At 38.9% G+C, this 18,054-nt stretch overlaps 1 protein-coding gene and 1 long non-coding RNA gene across 2 annotated transcripts; one reads left to right on the plus strand and one right to left on the minus strand.

Moving 5' to 3' along the window:
* Positions 1-1,527: 1,527 nt before the first annotated feature.
* Positions 1,528-7,470, minus strand: SRP19 (signal recognition particle 19). The gene is made up of 5 exons (XM_060635203.2): positions 7,328-7,470; positions 6,611-6,686; positions 3,894-3,965; positions 3,665-3,776; positions 1,528-2,070 (listed from the first exon to the last, which is right to left on the minus strand). Exons 1-5 carry the CDS (start codon positions 7,366-7,368, stop codon positions 1,937-1,939), a joined length of 435 nt encoding a protein of 144 aa, XP_060491186.1. The 5' UTR covers positions 7,369-7,470; the 3' UTR covers positions 1,528-1,936.
* Positions 7,471-7,555: 85 nt separating this feature from the next.
* LOC132681088 (uncharacterized) lies at positions 7,556-15,284 on the plus strand. The gene is made up of 3 exons (XR_013555819.1): positions 7,556-7,866; positions 7,999-8,107; positions 15,076-15,284. It is a non-coding gene; the product is annotated as an uncharacterized LOC132681088 (long non-coding RNA).
* The last annotated feature ends 2,770 nt before the right edge of the window (positions 15,285-18,054 follow it).

Below are 18,054 nucleotides of genomic sequence, written 5' to 3' on the forward strand. Positions count from 1 at the left end.
TGAGACTTAAATGAAAGTTGGCTGGGAGGGATTTTGAGAAATCTTTAGCTTTCCTAAAGCAGGAATAAAAGTGTCTGGCACAGCTAGGTTTTCATTCTGCCTTGAAATCTGATGTTCTATCAGCCCTTTTATAAGCTTGAGACAACAAGGTGTTAGAAACATGCCATGGATAGTGGAATGGGAAGATATGAGGGCATCACTGAGCAGCTGAACCAACACCTGTAATACCTTTGGATTTTATGTTATTCCAAAAAAAGTAACTCCTGCTTAAGTTTCTCATTGTTTTGTTACATAAACACATTCCTAAGTAATAGATCGTCCCAGAGGGCTACTCTGAATCTTGTTTTGCATAGACTGCCCCCATATGTATTTGTAAATCAAATATATAAACTGCTATGCTATTATGTTCACTATAAAATGTATGAACAACAGAAATTATTAAAGAGAGAAAAAGAGTAAAAATTTGAATACTTCTTCCTACACACCCATGGATCACCTTCCTACAGCCTAGGTGTGTAAGTCCATTTAAAACTCTGAAACTCTGGATTCACTTATTTTGTCACCAAGTGGAATTTTTTATCTCAAGCAATAAAAACTTAATGAAAATGGGATTTACTGGAAGAATATAAAGTATAGTTTACAGAATTCACAGAAGAGCCAAACCAGGCCTCAAGAACAGGACTTAGGATAACTCAAATCTGTAGACCATCAACTATCTTAGCTTCCATCATCAACTATATGTCTGTGTTTCTACTCCAGATTTAAATTTCTGAAAAATAAACCATTGGTCTGGCTTGGGTCATACCCTGTGGTATGTCCTATAATTAATAGCCCTTCCAGAAGCATATGGAGTCAGAGAAGACAGTTCCCCAAATGATGCTCAGACAAAAACAAATGGCTGGATAGTGATTTTCTTAAATCTTATACAAAATTACCACTTTCAGAAATAGTGCTTTGGAATAAAGTCAGAATCACCAATCCAATTTAGTGTTTTGAGAAAAAGTATATCTCAAGGTGTTAAAGCATAGATAATAGCATAACTCCAATTAAAATAACGTTCTTGGGGCACCTGGGTGGCTCAGTTGGTTAAGCGTCTGACTTCAGCTCAGGTCATAGTCTCGTGGTCCATGAGTTCAAGCCCCGCACTGGGCTCTGTGCTGACAGCTCAGAGCCTGGAGCCTGCTTCAGAGTCTGTGTCTCCCTCTCCCTCTATCCCTCCCCCACTCACACTATTTCTGTCTCTCAAAAATGAATAAATGTTAAAAAAAATATTTTTAAATAAATAAATAACATTCTGAAGCCTATAAAACAAGCAAATCTAAAGCTTAAACTCCAGGATTTTCCATGTCAAAAAACTAGTAACTGAACACTCGATGACAATAATTGATTAAAATGATCTGTAGATTAGCTGTTCATAAACGTCCAAGAGGATTTAGCCATTTTCTTCTAGTTTTAAGCTCACACTAAGACTCATTTTATTCTCTTTAATTACCTCTTCTACTAGCATTAGTTCATAGGCAAAAGCTATTAAAAGTCAGTTTCAAATTTTATTTCACTAACTTAAAAGTTGAAGAAAATGTGTATTTCAAATCTTTTAATTAAACTCATTATCTGAAACATGTTTACACACAGGATACAGAATTTCAAGTAACTGATGGTAGAATCCATTGTCCACTTAAAAATATGCTTCTTTCTTCCACAAAAACTCTGCATTGAAAGGCAAAGAAATTTTCTTTTATACTGTGTAAGAGCTAGATGCAAACTTCTGATGTAAATTTATTTCATTGTCAGCTCTGATGCTGAAGCTGGGAGGCACAAATGTCCATAGTTTGATTAAATGATGCAAACAAAAAGCTTCTGTTTCTCTTAGATATAAATTAGAAGCCTTCGTTCACGTCTCTCACAGTAGTACCACATACTTGATTCTCATCCCCGATCACTTCTTCTTCTTTCCTTTCCCTTTTTTACTTCCCTCTCCTTGCTGAAGACTTTGGTCACCACCTCCTGTTTTTTGTGTCCTTGTTTTTAGTTTAGGTATCATTTCCGCTGCATACAACATTACTGACTTACCTAGGAACCAGAAGTTAGGCTTAGTGTACAACTTAAGGAATAAGACTAAAAGCTCATTAACTTCAAATTAATCATAAAGGTCAAGAAATTGTCACATCAGGAGAATGACAAGGATTAAAAAAAAAAAAAAAAAAAAGAGTATGAAGACATGACTTGCTCAAGTGGGAGCCTTTCCTAGAGAAAAGGTTCTAAGAACTACAATGAAATATTTAAGTGAACAAAATAAAAATTTAAAACACAAATTTTGGTCTTGGCTCTAGTAACTGACTTCAAGATCAAAGGAGAATTAATCTAAATACAAAAACTGGGAAACAGAATGAAGACATCGTTATCTTAAGCTACAGAAACACAGACTGCTTAATTTTGTCAATGTCATCAAGCTACAAAAGATGTCATTCATATGCCCAGATGATTTATGCCTACAGGTACACTCTCTGTGCACCAAATAATTCTTCAGGCTCTAGTAGCTACTTTCAATACACTAAGCTCCTCATTTTTTCTCTTTTTACTTTCTAACTATTTTCTTGCTAGAAACAGGGAGAAAAATGTTTTCAATTTTTTACTTATATTTTACTTACTGGTGAAGTCAAAACTTTTTTGTTTTTTTTATCTTTTAAGAGATAGTAAAGGAAGATGTCAAACCGAAGAAGAAATAAACTGGAATATACTACCTGTTACTCTGGAGTCACAATCTTCTTTCCAGAAATCTCTATTAACCTGGACAGGTTTTAGCATAGAAAAACCTACCTATGTTAACTAAACCAAGAACAATTTAGTTGTCAGCTTGGGATTATTGTGACAAGAAGGGAATTAATAGCTCCATTTAAAAAATTATAGTTTTTAGAAATGAAGAATTCAGAAAAGAATCATGTGTAAAAAAAAAAAAAATTCATCTTCCCCAAACTCAGAATATTTTGGGATACTGATATCTAATTGTGTTTGATTACTGTTGTTGTCTAAGAAATAAAATAAGACATAATGCTACAGTCTTCTCTGACCACCATCCCTGTGTCCCCACTCCCTGCTCACCGTTAGGTTAATTACTATTTTAAGACTGGGTTTTCTTACAGTCCACTTAAAATACATTTACATATATAATAATCAATAAGCAATAAGACATATATATCAATAAACAGTAATATTTTGTATTTAAATGTACCTAGGTGGTACCACGCTATGCATTTCTCTTGCTTCTTTCACTTAGTATGGCTTTTTAGATTAGTTTTAGAAATTAAACTAATTTCTAAATTAGTTAGGCCCCAGAGCCTCTAGGATCTGAAATGGCATAAACATCTGACCATTCAATAATTCTACACTATTAACTTGGGAATAATGATGGACTTGCAGAGGTTCATAAAATGTTCACAAAACAAATTTTTTGGAGAAACAAACAGGCTTCATCGCATTCTCAGAGGTCCTTAACTTAGGAGAAGTTAGAACCACTGTTTTCCTCTCTTCAGCAGTAGTCCTTTTCTAAATTAATCTGTAGAATGCCAATTATGATTTTTACCTTTCAAAAGGTCAGTTTTAGAACCTGTTTTGCAGAGTACAGGAATAAGCCGTCCCCAAACTTTGTTTATTCAGAAAAGCTTACGTGATGGAAACTGTACGAGACAGAGGCTGCCATCTTCCTGTTTGAGCTGGACCCGGACTCGGCCCCTGTACTGAACATCACGATTCCATTCTCTAGAGTACATTTTATTTTTCTAATGTGAAAAGGCAAAACAAAAACAAAACAAAAAACAAAAAAAACAGGCTTTAAGAAAGTTATTACATCAATGAGATTGAGTAGGAAAAATAGTGAAGAAAGAAACACCTCTTACCTCAAGGAATACGTTAAGTCCAACTGCTGAGCACACATCTTGAATCTCAGTAGCTGTAGGATTTTCAACAGCCTGAACAGTTAAAACAAAAACACTAAACAGCTTACCGTAAGTGGCTACTGCTGTATTATTGGGTGAATCATTTCAAATACTACGATCACAATACCTATCAAAACCTTAGGTTTCCTTTTCATTAGGTACAGTTTTTTGCATTGTAATTTTAAAAACTCCTGGGAATAACACTGATTCATACTTGTGTGTCCATCCCCTTCCAACAGAACATGAACTTCACAAAGGCAAGTACTGTTTTATCACTATATTCCCAAGTTATCTGGTATGAGGCTTGGAGCATAGTAAGTGCTAAATGAATACTGATTAAACAACTATTATAGGTAACAACCGTTTTAGAAAATGGTTTGGTAGTGTCCACTAAAGCTAAACATATGCACTCTTCATGGATGGGCAATTCCACTTCTAGTATATATCCATGAAAAATGCAAAACATGTTTCCTAAAAGACAAGCTAAAGAATGTTGACAGTAGTAGTATGTGTAATAGTCCCAAACTAGAAGCAACCCAATTATCCATCAACAGTAGAATAGACTGTGGTATATTTATACACTTCAACACTACAGAGCAGTGGTTTTCAGTAAGGTAATGTTTCCCCTCTGATATTTACAATGCTAGGAGACATTTTTAATTGTCACAGGAGTCAGGCAAGGCACTGGTATCTGGTGGGTAGAGGCCAAACATGCTGCTAAAAAACCTAAAGTGCACAGAACAGCCCCCACACAAGAATGATCTGGCTCAAAATGTCAGTGGTGCTGTTGTTGAGAAACCCTGCTACAGGGCAGTGAAAATTAACAAACTATACTAAAAAATGTGAATAAATTTCTTAAGCTTAAAGTTCAGTGAAAAAAGACAGACACAAAAGTACATAGTGTATGTAATGCCATTTAAATGAAATTTAAAGGGACGCCTGGATGGCTTGGTTGGAGGAGCATGCGACTCTTGATCTTGGGGTTGTGAATTGAAGCCCCACGCTGGGTGCAGAGATTACTTTAAAATAAAATTTAAAGGGGCGCCTGGGTGGGTCAGTCGGTTAAGCTTCCGACTTCAGCTCAGGTCATGACCTCGCAGTCGTGGGTTCGAGCCCCGCGTTGGGCTCTGTGCTGACAGCTCAGAGCCTGGAGCCTGCTTCAGATTCTGTGTCTCCCTCTCTCTCTGCCCCTCCTCTGCTCATGCTCTGTCTCTGTCTCAAAAATAAATAAAAACATTTAAAAAATAATAATAAATAAAATAAAATTTAAAAAATAAAATAAAGTTTAAAAACAAAATTAATATATTGTGCTGGAAGTCAGGACAGTGGTTATCCTTGTGAGTATGAGGAGGGGGCAGTGACTGTGAGGAGACAAAAGAATCTTCCTAGGCGCTGAAAATGCTTTCTTTTTTTAATTTGGGTGCTTGGTTACCCATGTGTGTACTCAGTCTGTAAAAATTAATCAAGATATACACTTAAGACTTATCTATATTTCTGTATGTATCCTGTATGTCAATAAAGTTAAAAACCAGTTATTCTCCAAGTTATGTGAGAACTTGCTACCAGAGGCCTCTGTCACATTGGCTCGATGTCAGGCATTATCCTGAATCAGGGCTTTGGTATAGTCTCTTTTACTCTGGGGCAGCAAAGCAGACCTTCCTTTACACATATCTAAACAACAAAATGGGAAATATTAAATAACACAAAAATAATGCATCGCTTCAGGTCATTTCCTTGAATCTGTCATTAGATTACAAAACATAAACAGGGCTTTGGGGCGCCTGGCTCAGTTGATTAAGTGTCCCACACTTAATTTCGGCTCTGGTCATGGTTTCATGAGATCGAGCCCATCCTCGGGCTCTGCACTGACAACATGGAGCCTGCTTGGGATTCTCCCTCTCCCTGCTTCTCCACCCCTACCCCGCTTACTCTGTCTCAAAAATAAACAAACATGAAAAAGTAAAACCCAAACAAGGGAAAAATCCTATTTTTAAAAGCTGCAACACCCTACTTTTTAAAAGTATTACACTTTACCCCTAAAAAAAAAAAAAAATAATGGACATAAACTATAAAACTCAACACATCTAAATTCTCTACAAGTCTTTTTATTTTTTCTTAAATTAAAAAAAATTTTTTTAAATGTTTATTTATTTTTGAGACAGACAGAGCATGAATGGGGAGGGTCAGAGAAACAGACACAGAATCTGAAATCTGAGCTGTCAGCTCAGAGCCCGACGTGGGGCTCGAACTCACGGACCGCGAGATCATGACCTGAGCCGAAGTCAGATGCTTAACCGACTGAGCCACCCAGGCGCCCCTCTGCAAGTCTTTTTTAAAAACGCAGTTGCATTCTGGACATATTATACAATAACGCAAGCTTGGTTTCCTTTATTAAGGGCAAGGTTTTCACAATCTTGGTTTAAAAACCAGTAACAACATGCAAACCCTACCCCCACCCATCCTCTTTCAAGCACAGGCTCATGAAGAACCATTTTAAAAATCCCCCCAGCTAGGAATTAGAGCCTTTCTGGTTTCACCACTGTTAAGAAAAGCGCCTCAATTTTTGGCAGCTGTTCACTTCAGGTCCTAAACAATACAGTCCAGTAAAAGAAGCCCTTGCAGCCCTAACAGTACAACCTCTCAGAGACCCTCAAGTACCGAGGTGGCAGCCCATTTACCTTGCTTATGGGGATTCGCCTCCCCTCCGCGATGGTCTTCTTGTTATTTAAATAAGCGGGATAGATACAAATGAATCTGTCACAGAAGGAAGCACAGCTAGTATCAGCAGAGCAGTATTTCCAAAAACTCATTCATTCTTTCATCACCAACAGGACTGCCAGCATACCTGTTAATTTGCTTAGTAGTTTTTCTTTAAATTGCCTCCCTTTTACTTAACTTACCTAAAAAGTAAACTTTCGTTTACTACCTTAGAAAACACCACTTGCCAGAGAAGGTTTAAAACCAAACTAAACCAATGCCTTCACTGTTCAGTTAGCTACAGCTGCCTAGAGAACTTCCCGAGGGTGGGGCCTGCTGTCACACAGAAACTACGGCATCAGAGGTTTTAAAAGACTGGGAAGAACCTGAACGAACCTTCCCGAACGTAACAAGAGAACAGATTTGTCACTTGTGAGTCTGTTACTCAATGTCTGCCCACGTCGCACCCAAGGTCCTTTGTCTCAGGTACAGGCAGACACTGAGCTACCCAGAGTCGCAATTTCGAGGACCTACGAAGAGCCTGGCGCTGCTGGCCTCCCAGAGGAACCGACACCCGGGGAGCGGCCCGGAGCCTGCGGCCGGAGCCCAGCTCCCCGCCGCTAGCCTTTCTCGGGGGTGGGGAGGGTGGCGCAGTACCCGCGGGCTGGCGGCAAGCCCGTCCCTTTCTCAGGACCCACCTGTCCTGGTCGGCCGGGGACCGTGCAGCAGCGCAAGCCATCTTCGCCCAGGCCCACACAGCGCCCGCCCACAGCCTCCAGGCAGAAAGCCTGCCGGTATTCGCCTCTGAGATTTCCCAGGCGACTCCGTTTTCCGGCGGAAGTCCAGCCCACCTGCCCGCCTACGCTTCCGCAGTTTTTCAGCTATCATTTGTTCCGGCATCTGTCGCTCTGCACCAACGTCTGTAGTTTCTGACGTGGCGTTAGCACCTCTCTTATCGCGAGAGGATCCACGAAAGCTTCGAATTCCTTCTCTTGTCAAAACCAGAAGTTTTAGAACCTTACGCTGTCGCTAAAATGGGGTTAATATTTTACGCTCCTTCACATCCAGTTTCACACTGAGTTTGAATGGTGTTAGCTACCTTCACCGTTAGGGGAGGGCTGTATACCGCGAGTGATCTGTCTACACAGATCCGAGTAGGCGAGGAAATGCCTCTTATGGTTTAATCTTGATCTGCTCCTGGGCCTCACAGCTTGCTTGTTTCCAACTTGGCAAATACGTATGTTTATAGTGGTGACACAAGATAAATTACTGTTTCAATAAGACGTATAAATGTTAAGAATTTGACTATACACCTTTTTAAACTGAAAAACACCTACCTTACAATTCATTATATTTTTGCATACCTTAGGTTAATTGCAAAGCACTATTTCAGCATTTCCGTTCTTCAACTAAACACACCTTCATTCCTATTCTAGTAGCTGCTGTTTAGTCCACACCAACAAAGGCACTTTTCAAAGGTAAGTATTCTTTATTACAGATCAAACAAACAAACAAACAAACATCCTCCCCAAAGCTTGAGTCTCATTGAAGTTAGTTAATGGCCATTCAGGCTAATGATGGCTGAGCATAATGCCCATCTGGTCCTTCTGGAAGCCCCTGACTTTTCTCCACCCCCTCAATTCCTGCCTCTCAATCTTCCTTGTAGTTTCGTAGTACCGGATTAGTTTGGTGCTGATGTAAATACATCAGTCTTACTTCTTTCTTGAAGTGTACATGATTCCTGTAAAAAGAGCTTTATGCAATGTGACCAACAAAACACAACAGGGATGAAATGAATCCAAGCTTTAAAATATCTACTTTGCCTGTTTTAAGATTTATTTTCATACTTTAGTTGCATCATGAAAACTCAAATACTTTTCAGAAAATCAATATTTTATATATCATATGGGAAAAATGGGACATGAACAAGGTAGCCTGAGGTTTAATACATACAGTAGCCTACTCACCATAGGGTTTTCTTAGACCTATGTAAATACTTGCAGACAAAAAGGCCCAATATTAAAATTGGTTATATTTCCTGGTTCCTAAACACTAAGGGAGTTAATGATGGAGCTGATATTTTTGAGTGCCATTCTGTGCTAGATCCATAACTTCTATTTAACTCTACACTATAGTTGAAATATCTTACAAGTACACAGAAAAGATGGTGGGAAGGGAGACAGCAATGTTGTTACTGCACTGATGCTTAAAGAAACAATAAGTGAACACAAAGTTTTAAAACATTAATGCTTGTGGAAAAGCAGGTTGGTTTAAAGGAGGATGAAGTTGCATGTGGCAAATTGTGAAAATGACGAAAGGGCTTTAGAGATTGATGGCCCTAGTTTTCAAATCTAATTTTTTAAATAAAGTTTATTTATTTCGAGAGGGAAAGGAAGCGTGAGTGGGAGAGGGGCAGAGGGAGAGGGAGAGAGAGAATCCCAAGCAGACTCTGCACTCCCAGTGAAGAGCCTGACATGGGGCTCAAACCTACGAACCCAGAGATCATGACCTGAGCCAAAGTCCAATGCTTAACCAACTGAACCATCCAGGCACCTCTCAAATCTAATTCTTATCAAACTGTCTTTCTTTTACTTATTTAGATGTGCCACTAAATTCAACCTGTCAACCTTGGTTGAGGCTACTGGGTAGGGATGGGATTCACAAAGGTGGAAAGAGAAGACCAAGATGGGCAAGAGAAATTTTCCTAAAATAGTTGGGAAGAATTGAAAGCAGAAGGAAGGGACTGAAGAAGAGATATGATATATATGTGTGCATGGGCAGGAGGGGACTGGTAGATATGTAAGATGATCTGTGAGCTTTGACAGAAATGTGATTAGGGGAAGAATTGGTGGATTACATGATATCTGTGCTACAAATCACTGGATGGCTTCTATTGCATTCAACAAGGACATTTTGAGAAGCTACTATGTGCCAGCTACTTTAAGAAGTGTTAGGGATACAGATAAAAATAATAAAATAGCTCTTGCTCAAATTTCTCACAGCTCTAAGGGGTGAGACTGTTATGCATATAGGTATACGAAGGCCATCCCAGCCTGCACTGAGTCAATGAGAAAACTCAGGCCAGCCTGGCTAACTAATGGGTTGGTCTGTCTGTTTCACTTGTCTATTACAATGTAACAAAACACTCTAAAAGTTAGTGCTTTAAGAGAACAGTGTATCCAGGGCACCTGGGTGGCTCAGTTGGTTCAGCGTCTAACCTGCTCAGGTCATGATCTTGCAGTTTGTGAGTTCGAGCCCCGAGTCAGGCTCTGTGCTGACAGCTCGGAGCCTGGAACCTGCTTCAAATTCTGTGTCTCCCTCTCTCTCTGCCCCTCCCCTGCTCACGCTCTGTCTCTCTCTGTCTCTCAATAATAATTAAATGTTAAAAAAAAATTAAAAGAACCATGTATTTGCTCACAAAACTGTAGTTTGGGTAGAGCTTAGCTGGAACAGCTGATCTCTGTTCCACATGGCATCTGCTGGAGATAGAAAGTCCCAAATGACTTCTTTAGTCCTATATCTCTGCCTCGCTGGTATGGTTGAATCAGCTGAAGGGTTGCTGGTACCTTCCTTTTCCTGTGGTGTAGCATCTCCATATGGCTAGGCTGAAATTTGACAAAACCTCTCTCCTTGACCAAACTTCTTTAGATAGGCTCCTCTGAGCTCTTGTCTTGACTGGCCTTGACCTTGGCCCGTGTTCTTTTTTTTTTTTTTTTTTTTTTTTTTTTTTTGCCTGCCCATCCCAGTTTTAGCAAGAATGCTGCTAAGTTAAATGTATCAGTCAGGGTTCTCCCGAGAGACAGAACTGTAAGATATATAGAGATATATGAGATTATTATAGGAATTGGCCCACACCATGGAGGCTGAGATATGCCACAATATGCTATCTGCAAGCTTGGAGAACGAGGAAAGCTGATGGTATAAATCAGCCTGAATCCAAAAGCCTGAGAACCAGGAGAGCTGATGGTGTAAGTCCCAGTTAGAATATCTGAGAAACGAGATCAGATATGGGAGGACAGGAGATGGAAGTCCCAGTTCAAGAAAAGAGAGAGAAAATGTGCCATTCCTCCCTTTTTGTTCTATTTGGACTCTCAACAGATTAGATGATGCCTGCCCATATTGGTGGAGGCAGATATTTTTTACTCATTCCTCTGATTTGAATGCTAATCTCTTCCGGAAACATATTCACAGACACACCCTGCAATGTTTTAACAGCTATGTGGGTATCCCTTAGCCCAGTTAATTTGTCACAGAAAATTAACCATCAAAGTAAGTATGTTGAGCACCCCCCCTACTCTTGTTATCTGATCACCCTCAATATCTGATCAAATTCCTCATTCCCATCTCTGATAGTCCTTGGCCTGTCTTCAACAAGAATTTACCCTTAGAAATTTTCCATCTACTGAGGCCCTTACTCTGCCCTTTGGTTATAAATCTCCAACTGTCTTTGCTGCATTTGGAGTTGAACTGATATCTCTCCTCTAGTCCAGTATCCCTATTGCAGTAGCCTTGAAGTCTTCCTTACCATTTTTTTTTTTAACGTTTATTTATTTTTGAGAGAGAGAGAGACAGAGCATGAACGGGGGAGGGGCAGAGAGAGAGGGAGACACAGAATCGGAAGCAGGCTCCAGGCTCTGAGCCATCAGCCCAGAGCCTGACGCGGGGCTCGAACTCACAGACCACGAGATCGTGACCTGAGCTGAAGTCGGACGCTTAACCGACTGAGCCACCCAGGCGCCCCCTTCCTTACCATTTTAACAAGTGTCAGAGTAACTTTTTTCTTTAACAACTGCCTCATAGCATGGTAGTTTCAGGGCTTCTTACATAGTGGCTAGCTTCCTGCCGATGGCACGGTAGAAACTACCAGGCCTTTATAATGTCTGGTCTTGTAACTTCTTCCACATTTTATTGGTCAAAGCAGTCACAGGGCCAGCTCAGTAATAGATTCCCACATTGCAAAAAAGCATGTGGGATGGCAGATACTGCGCCATCTTTGAAAATATTATCTACCATAGTGTCAGAAGTTAATTTCTTTAAACAAAATTTTTTTTAATGTTTATTTTTGAGAGAGAGAAAGAGAGAGAGAGAGACACAGACAGAGTGCGAGCCGGGGAGGGGCAGCGAGAAAGAGGGAGATAGAATCTGAAGCAGGCTCCAGGTTGTGAGCTGTCAGCACAGAGCCCAATGCTGGGGTCAAACAAGTGAGATCATGACTGAAGTCGGTTGCTTAACTGACTGAGCCACCCCAGAAATCAATTTCTAAAGAACACAGAATCTGCCCTAGGATAACTAAAAGTTAAGTTCACCAACCTGACCTAACGAAAGAGCTTTCAGTCAGGGGGAAAACACAGAGCACAACGTGGTGTTTATGAGTAAGATTTGCCTACATGCCACATCCAGTCTCTGTTGGATTCATATCTATATCTTGGGATGGGAGGGTAGACTAGAGGCAAAATCTTTTTTATAATAAAACTGTTTCATTAAAAATCCTTTATGGCATTTGAACACAAGCACTCTTATGGGAAAATGTTGATACTGAGTGGTAGATAGGTGCTCTTTTCATTTCTAGAGGAACATAATGCAATGTCTGGGCACGAGGAACTCCTGACAGTACAGTCCGCATGTAGGCGCCACTAAGAGTCTGACTGGTGTCTGATGGAGGGCCATTTTAGTAGATATGGTTGATATGAAGTTGGTGTTCAAGCCATAGTATGGCTTCGTCTCTGCCCCTGCAAAAGTGAGAGAAAGGAGATGATGGGAAAGCAGCAATCAGGACCGAGATGACACGAGAACATGTATTGAACTGAAGACTGGAGATCAGTAAGATTCAATATTAAAAGACAGAGTTGTGGGAAAAAGACACGAAACTGGATTTATGCCAGTATAATTTCTTTATTTCAAGGATAACAACAAAACCCTACAATCACTAAGTTAGGAAATAAAAGTTATGTATAATGTAAACAAAACTCAGACTGATATTTGAACCTCTTAGCCACAGTAAACATTAGATTTTTTTTGTTTTGCTTTTAATAAGTTTATTTATTTTGAGAGAAAGAGTGTGAGCAGGGGAGGGCCAGAGAGAGAGGAGGAGAGAGAATCCCAAGCAGGCTCCACACTATCAGCACAGAGCCTGACATGGGGCTTGAACTCATGAACTGTGAGATCATGACCTGAGCCGAAATGAAGAGTGGGACTCTTAACTGACTGAGCCACCCAGGCACCCCAAACATAAGTTTTTTGAGGAAAAAGAATTGTGACCCAAATTATCCTTTGTGTGACAGCAAAAGAAAACAACTTTAAACGAGCAAGTATTTAGAAAGTATATCCTTAACTTAGCTTTTCTGGAAAAAAAGTAACTATTTAAGGACATAGTCCAGTTAAGGCAAATCATATTAACATGAAGAATTGAAGATAGTGAAAGGCATGTAATACAGAGGAAACAGTGGTGAAAACTTACATCTAATTTATACTTAAATTCAAATAAATATTGATAGTGTGATGGTGAAACCAGTTGCAATTGTTATGAAAAGATTCTGAAAAATAAAAATCAATGAGTACATTAATACTGGAACAGAGATTTTGCAAAGAACTTAGGGTTCCAACTGAAATAACGTATCTCCGTTTCTAAAATCATTTTAACTGCTGTATCATCAAGGTTTTCATATGACCCTGACTTCTCATTTTGCTGACTCCTCTTTCCTTTTGTCCTCTCCTATCTCTCTCTACTCCTCAGCCCCCACCCCACCCCCCGTCATTGCCTGGGTACCCCGAGAATCCCAAGTTCTTGCCTCTCATAAGCAAATCTGTTAAATTTTCTCTAACCCTCCCTCCAGGCTTGGCTTTATAGATCCCAAACCCATGAAGGTCCTCAGCTATAGAAAAGGACCGCTGAGAGCCTTCCTTTAACAAGGTCCACCCTGTCTGGAAGGAAGTTGTGGTTTTAAATAAAAACAGCTCCTTTTGTTTTGTATAGACCACGTCATCTGTCAAACACTGAGTCTCACTTGTTTTCATCGTTTTTTTATTTTCTATTTGTAATTTCATACATTTGATACTAAATCATTTGAAATTTAAAGAAAGTCCTAAGTGATATTAATCTCCTTTTCATTATATTTGCTCCCTTTTAACCAGAACTATACTGTCTGACATAAATTTGCATTAACTACTTTCTTTACATTTGCCTGTGCAAGTGTGGTTGTACTTGTAGTTTTATCCATTCTGGATCATTTTAGTGTGTCTTTTATTAATGGCATATAGTTGGAGGACTTTTTTACTTGACTTCAACCTGAGAATAATTATTATATTCGTTTAATCCATTTATCATTTGGTACTATTCTGTCATTTTATGCTTCTTTGTGGCTAATTCTCCCCTATGTCTCCCATTCTTTGATCTTGTTCAAGTATTCTTAGTTGTTGTCTTTGGCTAGTGGTTTGGGCGGAAATTTTTATTTTTTAACATTGAGGTTACCATTAAACTAAAAAATTGACTTTGTATTTTTCTAAGTTAAAAGTAAAATAGGATCTATTGACACTGTCTACATAAAACTAGAAATTTAGCATGCTTTTATGTCTTCTCTACCTTGTAACTCGTTTCCCAATTTGGGTTAGAATAATCTGGAATTTAATGTTTAAATTATTAAACATTTCATCTTTTCAGTTTTATGTGGACATTAACACTGAGATTTATTATCAGTGTGGATTAGCATTATCAGATTAACTACAATTATTAACACATTTATTCAGCTTGAAAAGTTTTACTGCTCAAATTTTGTTTCCTTAACACTTTTCCATTTGTTTTAATTGTTTGGGCAGCAGGAATACTATGGCAAAACATCTCATGGTTTCTAGTTGCCCAATGCTTTCAAAGTGCCCCTCATGGATTTGGAGAGTTCATGTTTTATGAATCCAGCTTCCTCAATGGAGAAAACAAAACTTGAGCTCCCAGACTCTATACGTATACATGTGACGTAGCCTCTGCCAATCATGTCCACTCCAGCAAGACTTCAGTCCGCAAATGAGCAGTGTGAGGAAGATGTACCACATGTAATCTTGTTTTACAGTGGGTATGGTGTCAGATGGTTCTGGCGTTTAGGGGAAGCAAGTGGATCTTTACTGAAGCAGTTTCACAGATAGCTGGGTATCTTTTCTGCTGTGGGGCTTCTGAGAATGATTTTCTGGCCCTCATACAGATCCCGTGAGCTACCTAGCATCCGTTAAATGAACGTCTTATCTTTTAGAGGTCTTGTTAACAGCTGTAAGGATCCTAAGTGATACAAGTATTTCAGATAAATTAAATGTTAATTCGGCTGGTTTCAAAATTCTTAGGTAATATTCCCATTCCCTTCCAAATACTGCACATATTATTGTATTGTTTTTTTCTTTTTTGGCATTTAGCATTGCAGAGAAATACGTTACTAATCTAATTTTTTCTTTTTCTTTTTTGTAGGCAGCCTATTCCTCTCTCCTCACAAATGTTTTTTAGAAAGTTTTCTCTATCTTTGAAATTAAAAAAAAAAACAACTAAGGTATGTCTAAATGTGGTTTTCTGTTATTTTCAAGTTAACTCAGCCTAATGCTACAAGATATTTCAGTTCTAGCACTCAATCACCAACCAGTAATTTCCTTTGTGACTCTTATTTCAAATTGATTGGCTCAGTTCCCTGCCCCTTAAGCCAGGCAAGTCTTTGGTCACTAGCTGGTTGATGATGAGTCTCTCCTGGGGCAAGTATCCACCTCTGGTACAAATAGCCATGGTCAGGGTACATGGGCTGCGTACATGATTCAGTGGTCAACAGTTGGGCTAAGTGCTTAGATTCCAAAAGGTGGTGTAGGTACCATTTAGCATCATTGTCAATAGTTACTTTTCACTAATGTTGCTTTATATTCAATGGTCACTTTCACTAGTATACAGCATGATGAGTATTTTTAATTAAAAAAAGTAACAATCACATAACTTAAAATAAGTGAATAGTCACAAATGTAGAGAAAGAATAATCCTGAATATCAGAGGAAAGAAAGTGTATTTAGCACCAAGAACAATACAATACATGTAGAACATACAGGTTGAAAGAAGCATCAATGGTCTAACAAAAACCAGAATATAATTTTATAGACCACAGGACAGAGTTAGGAGAATGGCAGGAAAATGATGTGGTCTGTACAGGAGTTAAAGTCCATACTTTTTTAACACTACAAAGTAGTATTTTAAAGTCAACATAGTATGAGGGAATTAGACATTAAAAAATAATTTATATTCTCTATTTCAGATACTTTTGAAAAATTATTTGGTAAATTTTAATAATATGACTACTCAAATATTCTTCAGCTCTTGGCAACTTACCTTTTCCATTTCTGGCACTCTGTTCTTTTCGTATTTTAGATACAAAAACACTACGTGATAACCTGAATTCAGATAACAGTGCAGCTGGCTCCCATCCTCAGCAAAAGCCTCGTCCCTTGCATATTTTATGGGAAAACTTTTTTTTACTTACAGTGCTATTTGTTTCTTTTGGGCTTACCCTTCATTTCATTATTTCCCTCTCATTAACGTTCCATTTAGTACTCAGGTAATTTGGAAATTTTATTCTCAAATAGCAATTTGCCACAGTTAATTGGCTGTTAATCACTCCCACAGTATATTAGCAAGTCAGGCACATTATCTTTTCATCTAAAATAATTGTCAACTTCAAAGTTCCCTTTTCATAGTCTGTCCCAATCTTACTGCAAATCCAAACTATGTACTTGCTGAAATTTGCCTTTTCAATAACTTTGTTCCAAAGGGAACATAAGCCAATTTCTCAGAAATAGTCATTGTGTTTAGAATTAATTCATGTCTGCTAAATTTGTCTATTATTGGGAGTGGAGATGGATGGGCTGTATCAGATTTTATAGCTTAGCATTCATGCCTAAAGCAGGGGAAAGTTTATTTGTTGGAATACTTTGTCAGATTAAAAGGTCCGGTTGAGAGGAATAGCTAGAACTGAAGGCAATCACTCAAGGAGCTTCATCGTAACTTAGTCACTCGATCTCAAAGTATGGTTGCCAGACCAGCAGCATCAAGCAACACCTGACCCCTTCTTAGAATCGCAAATTCTTGGGCCCTGTTCAGAATGAGCCATTTCGGGGTGTGGCTCTGCTGCGTCTTAATAAGCACTTCTGGTAACTCAGATGCAGTCCAGTTTGAAACCCACCGCCTTGGGAGTTGTTTGCTGCAGTGGGAAGCTAGATGGGGCACTGCCCCCTGCTTCTCTCAACAGGTATCATAACTCTTATTCTCTACACTGCGCTGTTACCATTTTCAACAAGCATATACTGGGACCATCTGGCCTGCTATCAGTTATGGCAGCACACTGCAAACTTCTAGAAGTAGAATTGAAGGTTGCCCCTTTCCTAATTCAGAGCTGTTCAAACTGAAGAGTCTCATATAGCAACTTTTTCCTCCACAGGCAATGTCGATTGACAGGACCATCTGACAGTAGGTGTTGCTTACAGTACTTCCTGAGCTTTCTGGCAGGTGGAAGACATCTTTTTTTTTCGTTCCCAGCATTGATGGTTTTTTTTTTTTTTTTAATTTTTCTTCCTTGAAAAAGGCAATTTTATTCTAATCGATTTACATCCCATCTCTTTCCATAAAAGTACTTGAAGTGCTCATAAAAACTGGCATGCAGTAGTTCAAAAAAATAGAAAATCAGGACTAAAAGAGCAAGGAAATATGACCTATATGTGCGTATCCCTGTTGGAGAAGGCAGCCTTTGAGAAATACATCAACTATTATTATTATTATTATTCACAATCGATCAATTCATTTAGATAAAATGACAAAAATTTAAATGTAGATATATTCCAAAGATCAGTAAATTGAAGTGTTTGCAAAGTGGGACAGTGGAAAGAGTATGGGCTTTAGAGGATTTACTGGCATTGATAAACACATGTAAGGGGTACATAACCACATGTGATTTCAGGGGCATCAAGCAGATGTGCTTACTCCTTCTCAACCACTTTTCCCAGTATCCCCACTGTACCTAAATATCTTTTCTCTTCCCCCAAAGCAGAATGCATGAATTTTATCACTAAAAGTAAATTTTCATTTATTCAGTATGTGAGCATTTATCATTTTCACCCTCTGATCATTCAGGACAAATTCTGGGAAGATAAAATATGTTAATATGTGTATTAGTTATCTTACTTCATGAAGGAGGCTCTCCCTGCTCTGTGAAGAAGGGGGCAATGGCACATGTACCCCATAACTCTACCCACCAGAAACAGTATTCCTTAACAGGCAGAGGTTTTTAAATTGTCTTTTGAATCTCATAGTGGTGTTAAACCTTTGAAGTTCCGTGTGATTTGCATTTTCTGAGCATGGCAAAATGCTGATTACAATCAGCTGCTGGAATTTTGCCCCAACATATAGGGTGATAAAAGGTGT

The sequence above is a fragment of the Panthera onca genome, chromosome A1, assembly GCF_046562875.1.
Source record: "Panthera onca isolate mPanOnc1 chromosome A1, mPanOnc1 haplotype 2, whole genome shotgun sequence".
Taxonomy (NCBI): domain Eukaryota; kingdom Metazoa; phylum Chordata; class Mammalia; order Carnivora; family Felidae; genus Panthera; species Panthera onca.

Coding starts and splice junctions, on each gene's coding strand:
- SRP19 (XM_060635203.2), bottom strand. CDS start 7,368: ATGGCTTGCGCTGCTGCACGGTCCCCGGCCGACCAGGACAG. Junction 3,966..6,610: donor GGCGAATCCCCATAAGCAAG/GTAAATGGGCTG, acceptor TTAACTGTTCAG/GCTGTTGAAAATCCTACAGC. Junction 2,071..3,664: donor TCTCGTACAGTTTCCATCAC/GTAAGCTTTTCT, acceptor TCTGGTTCCTAG/GTAAGTCAGTAATGTTGTAT.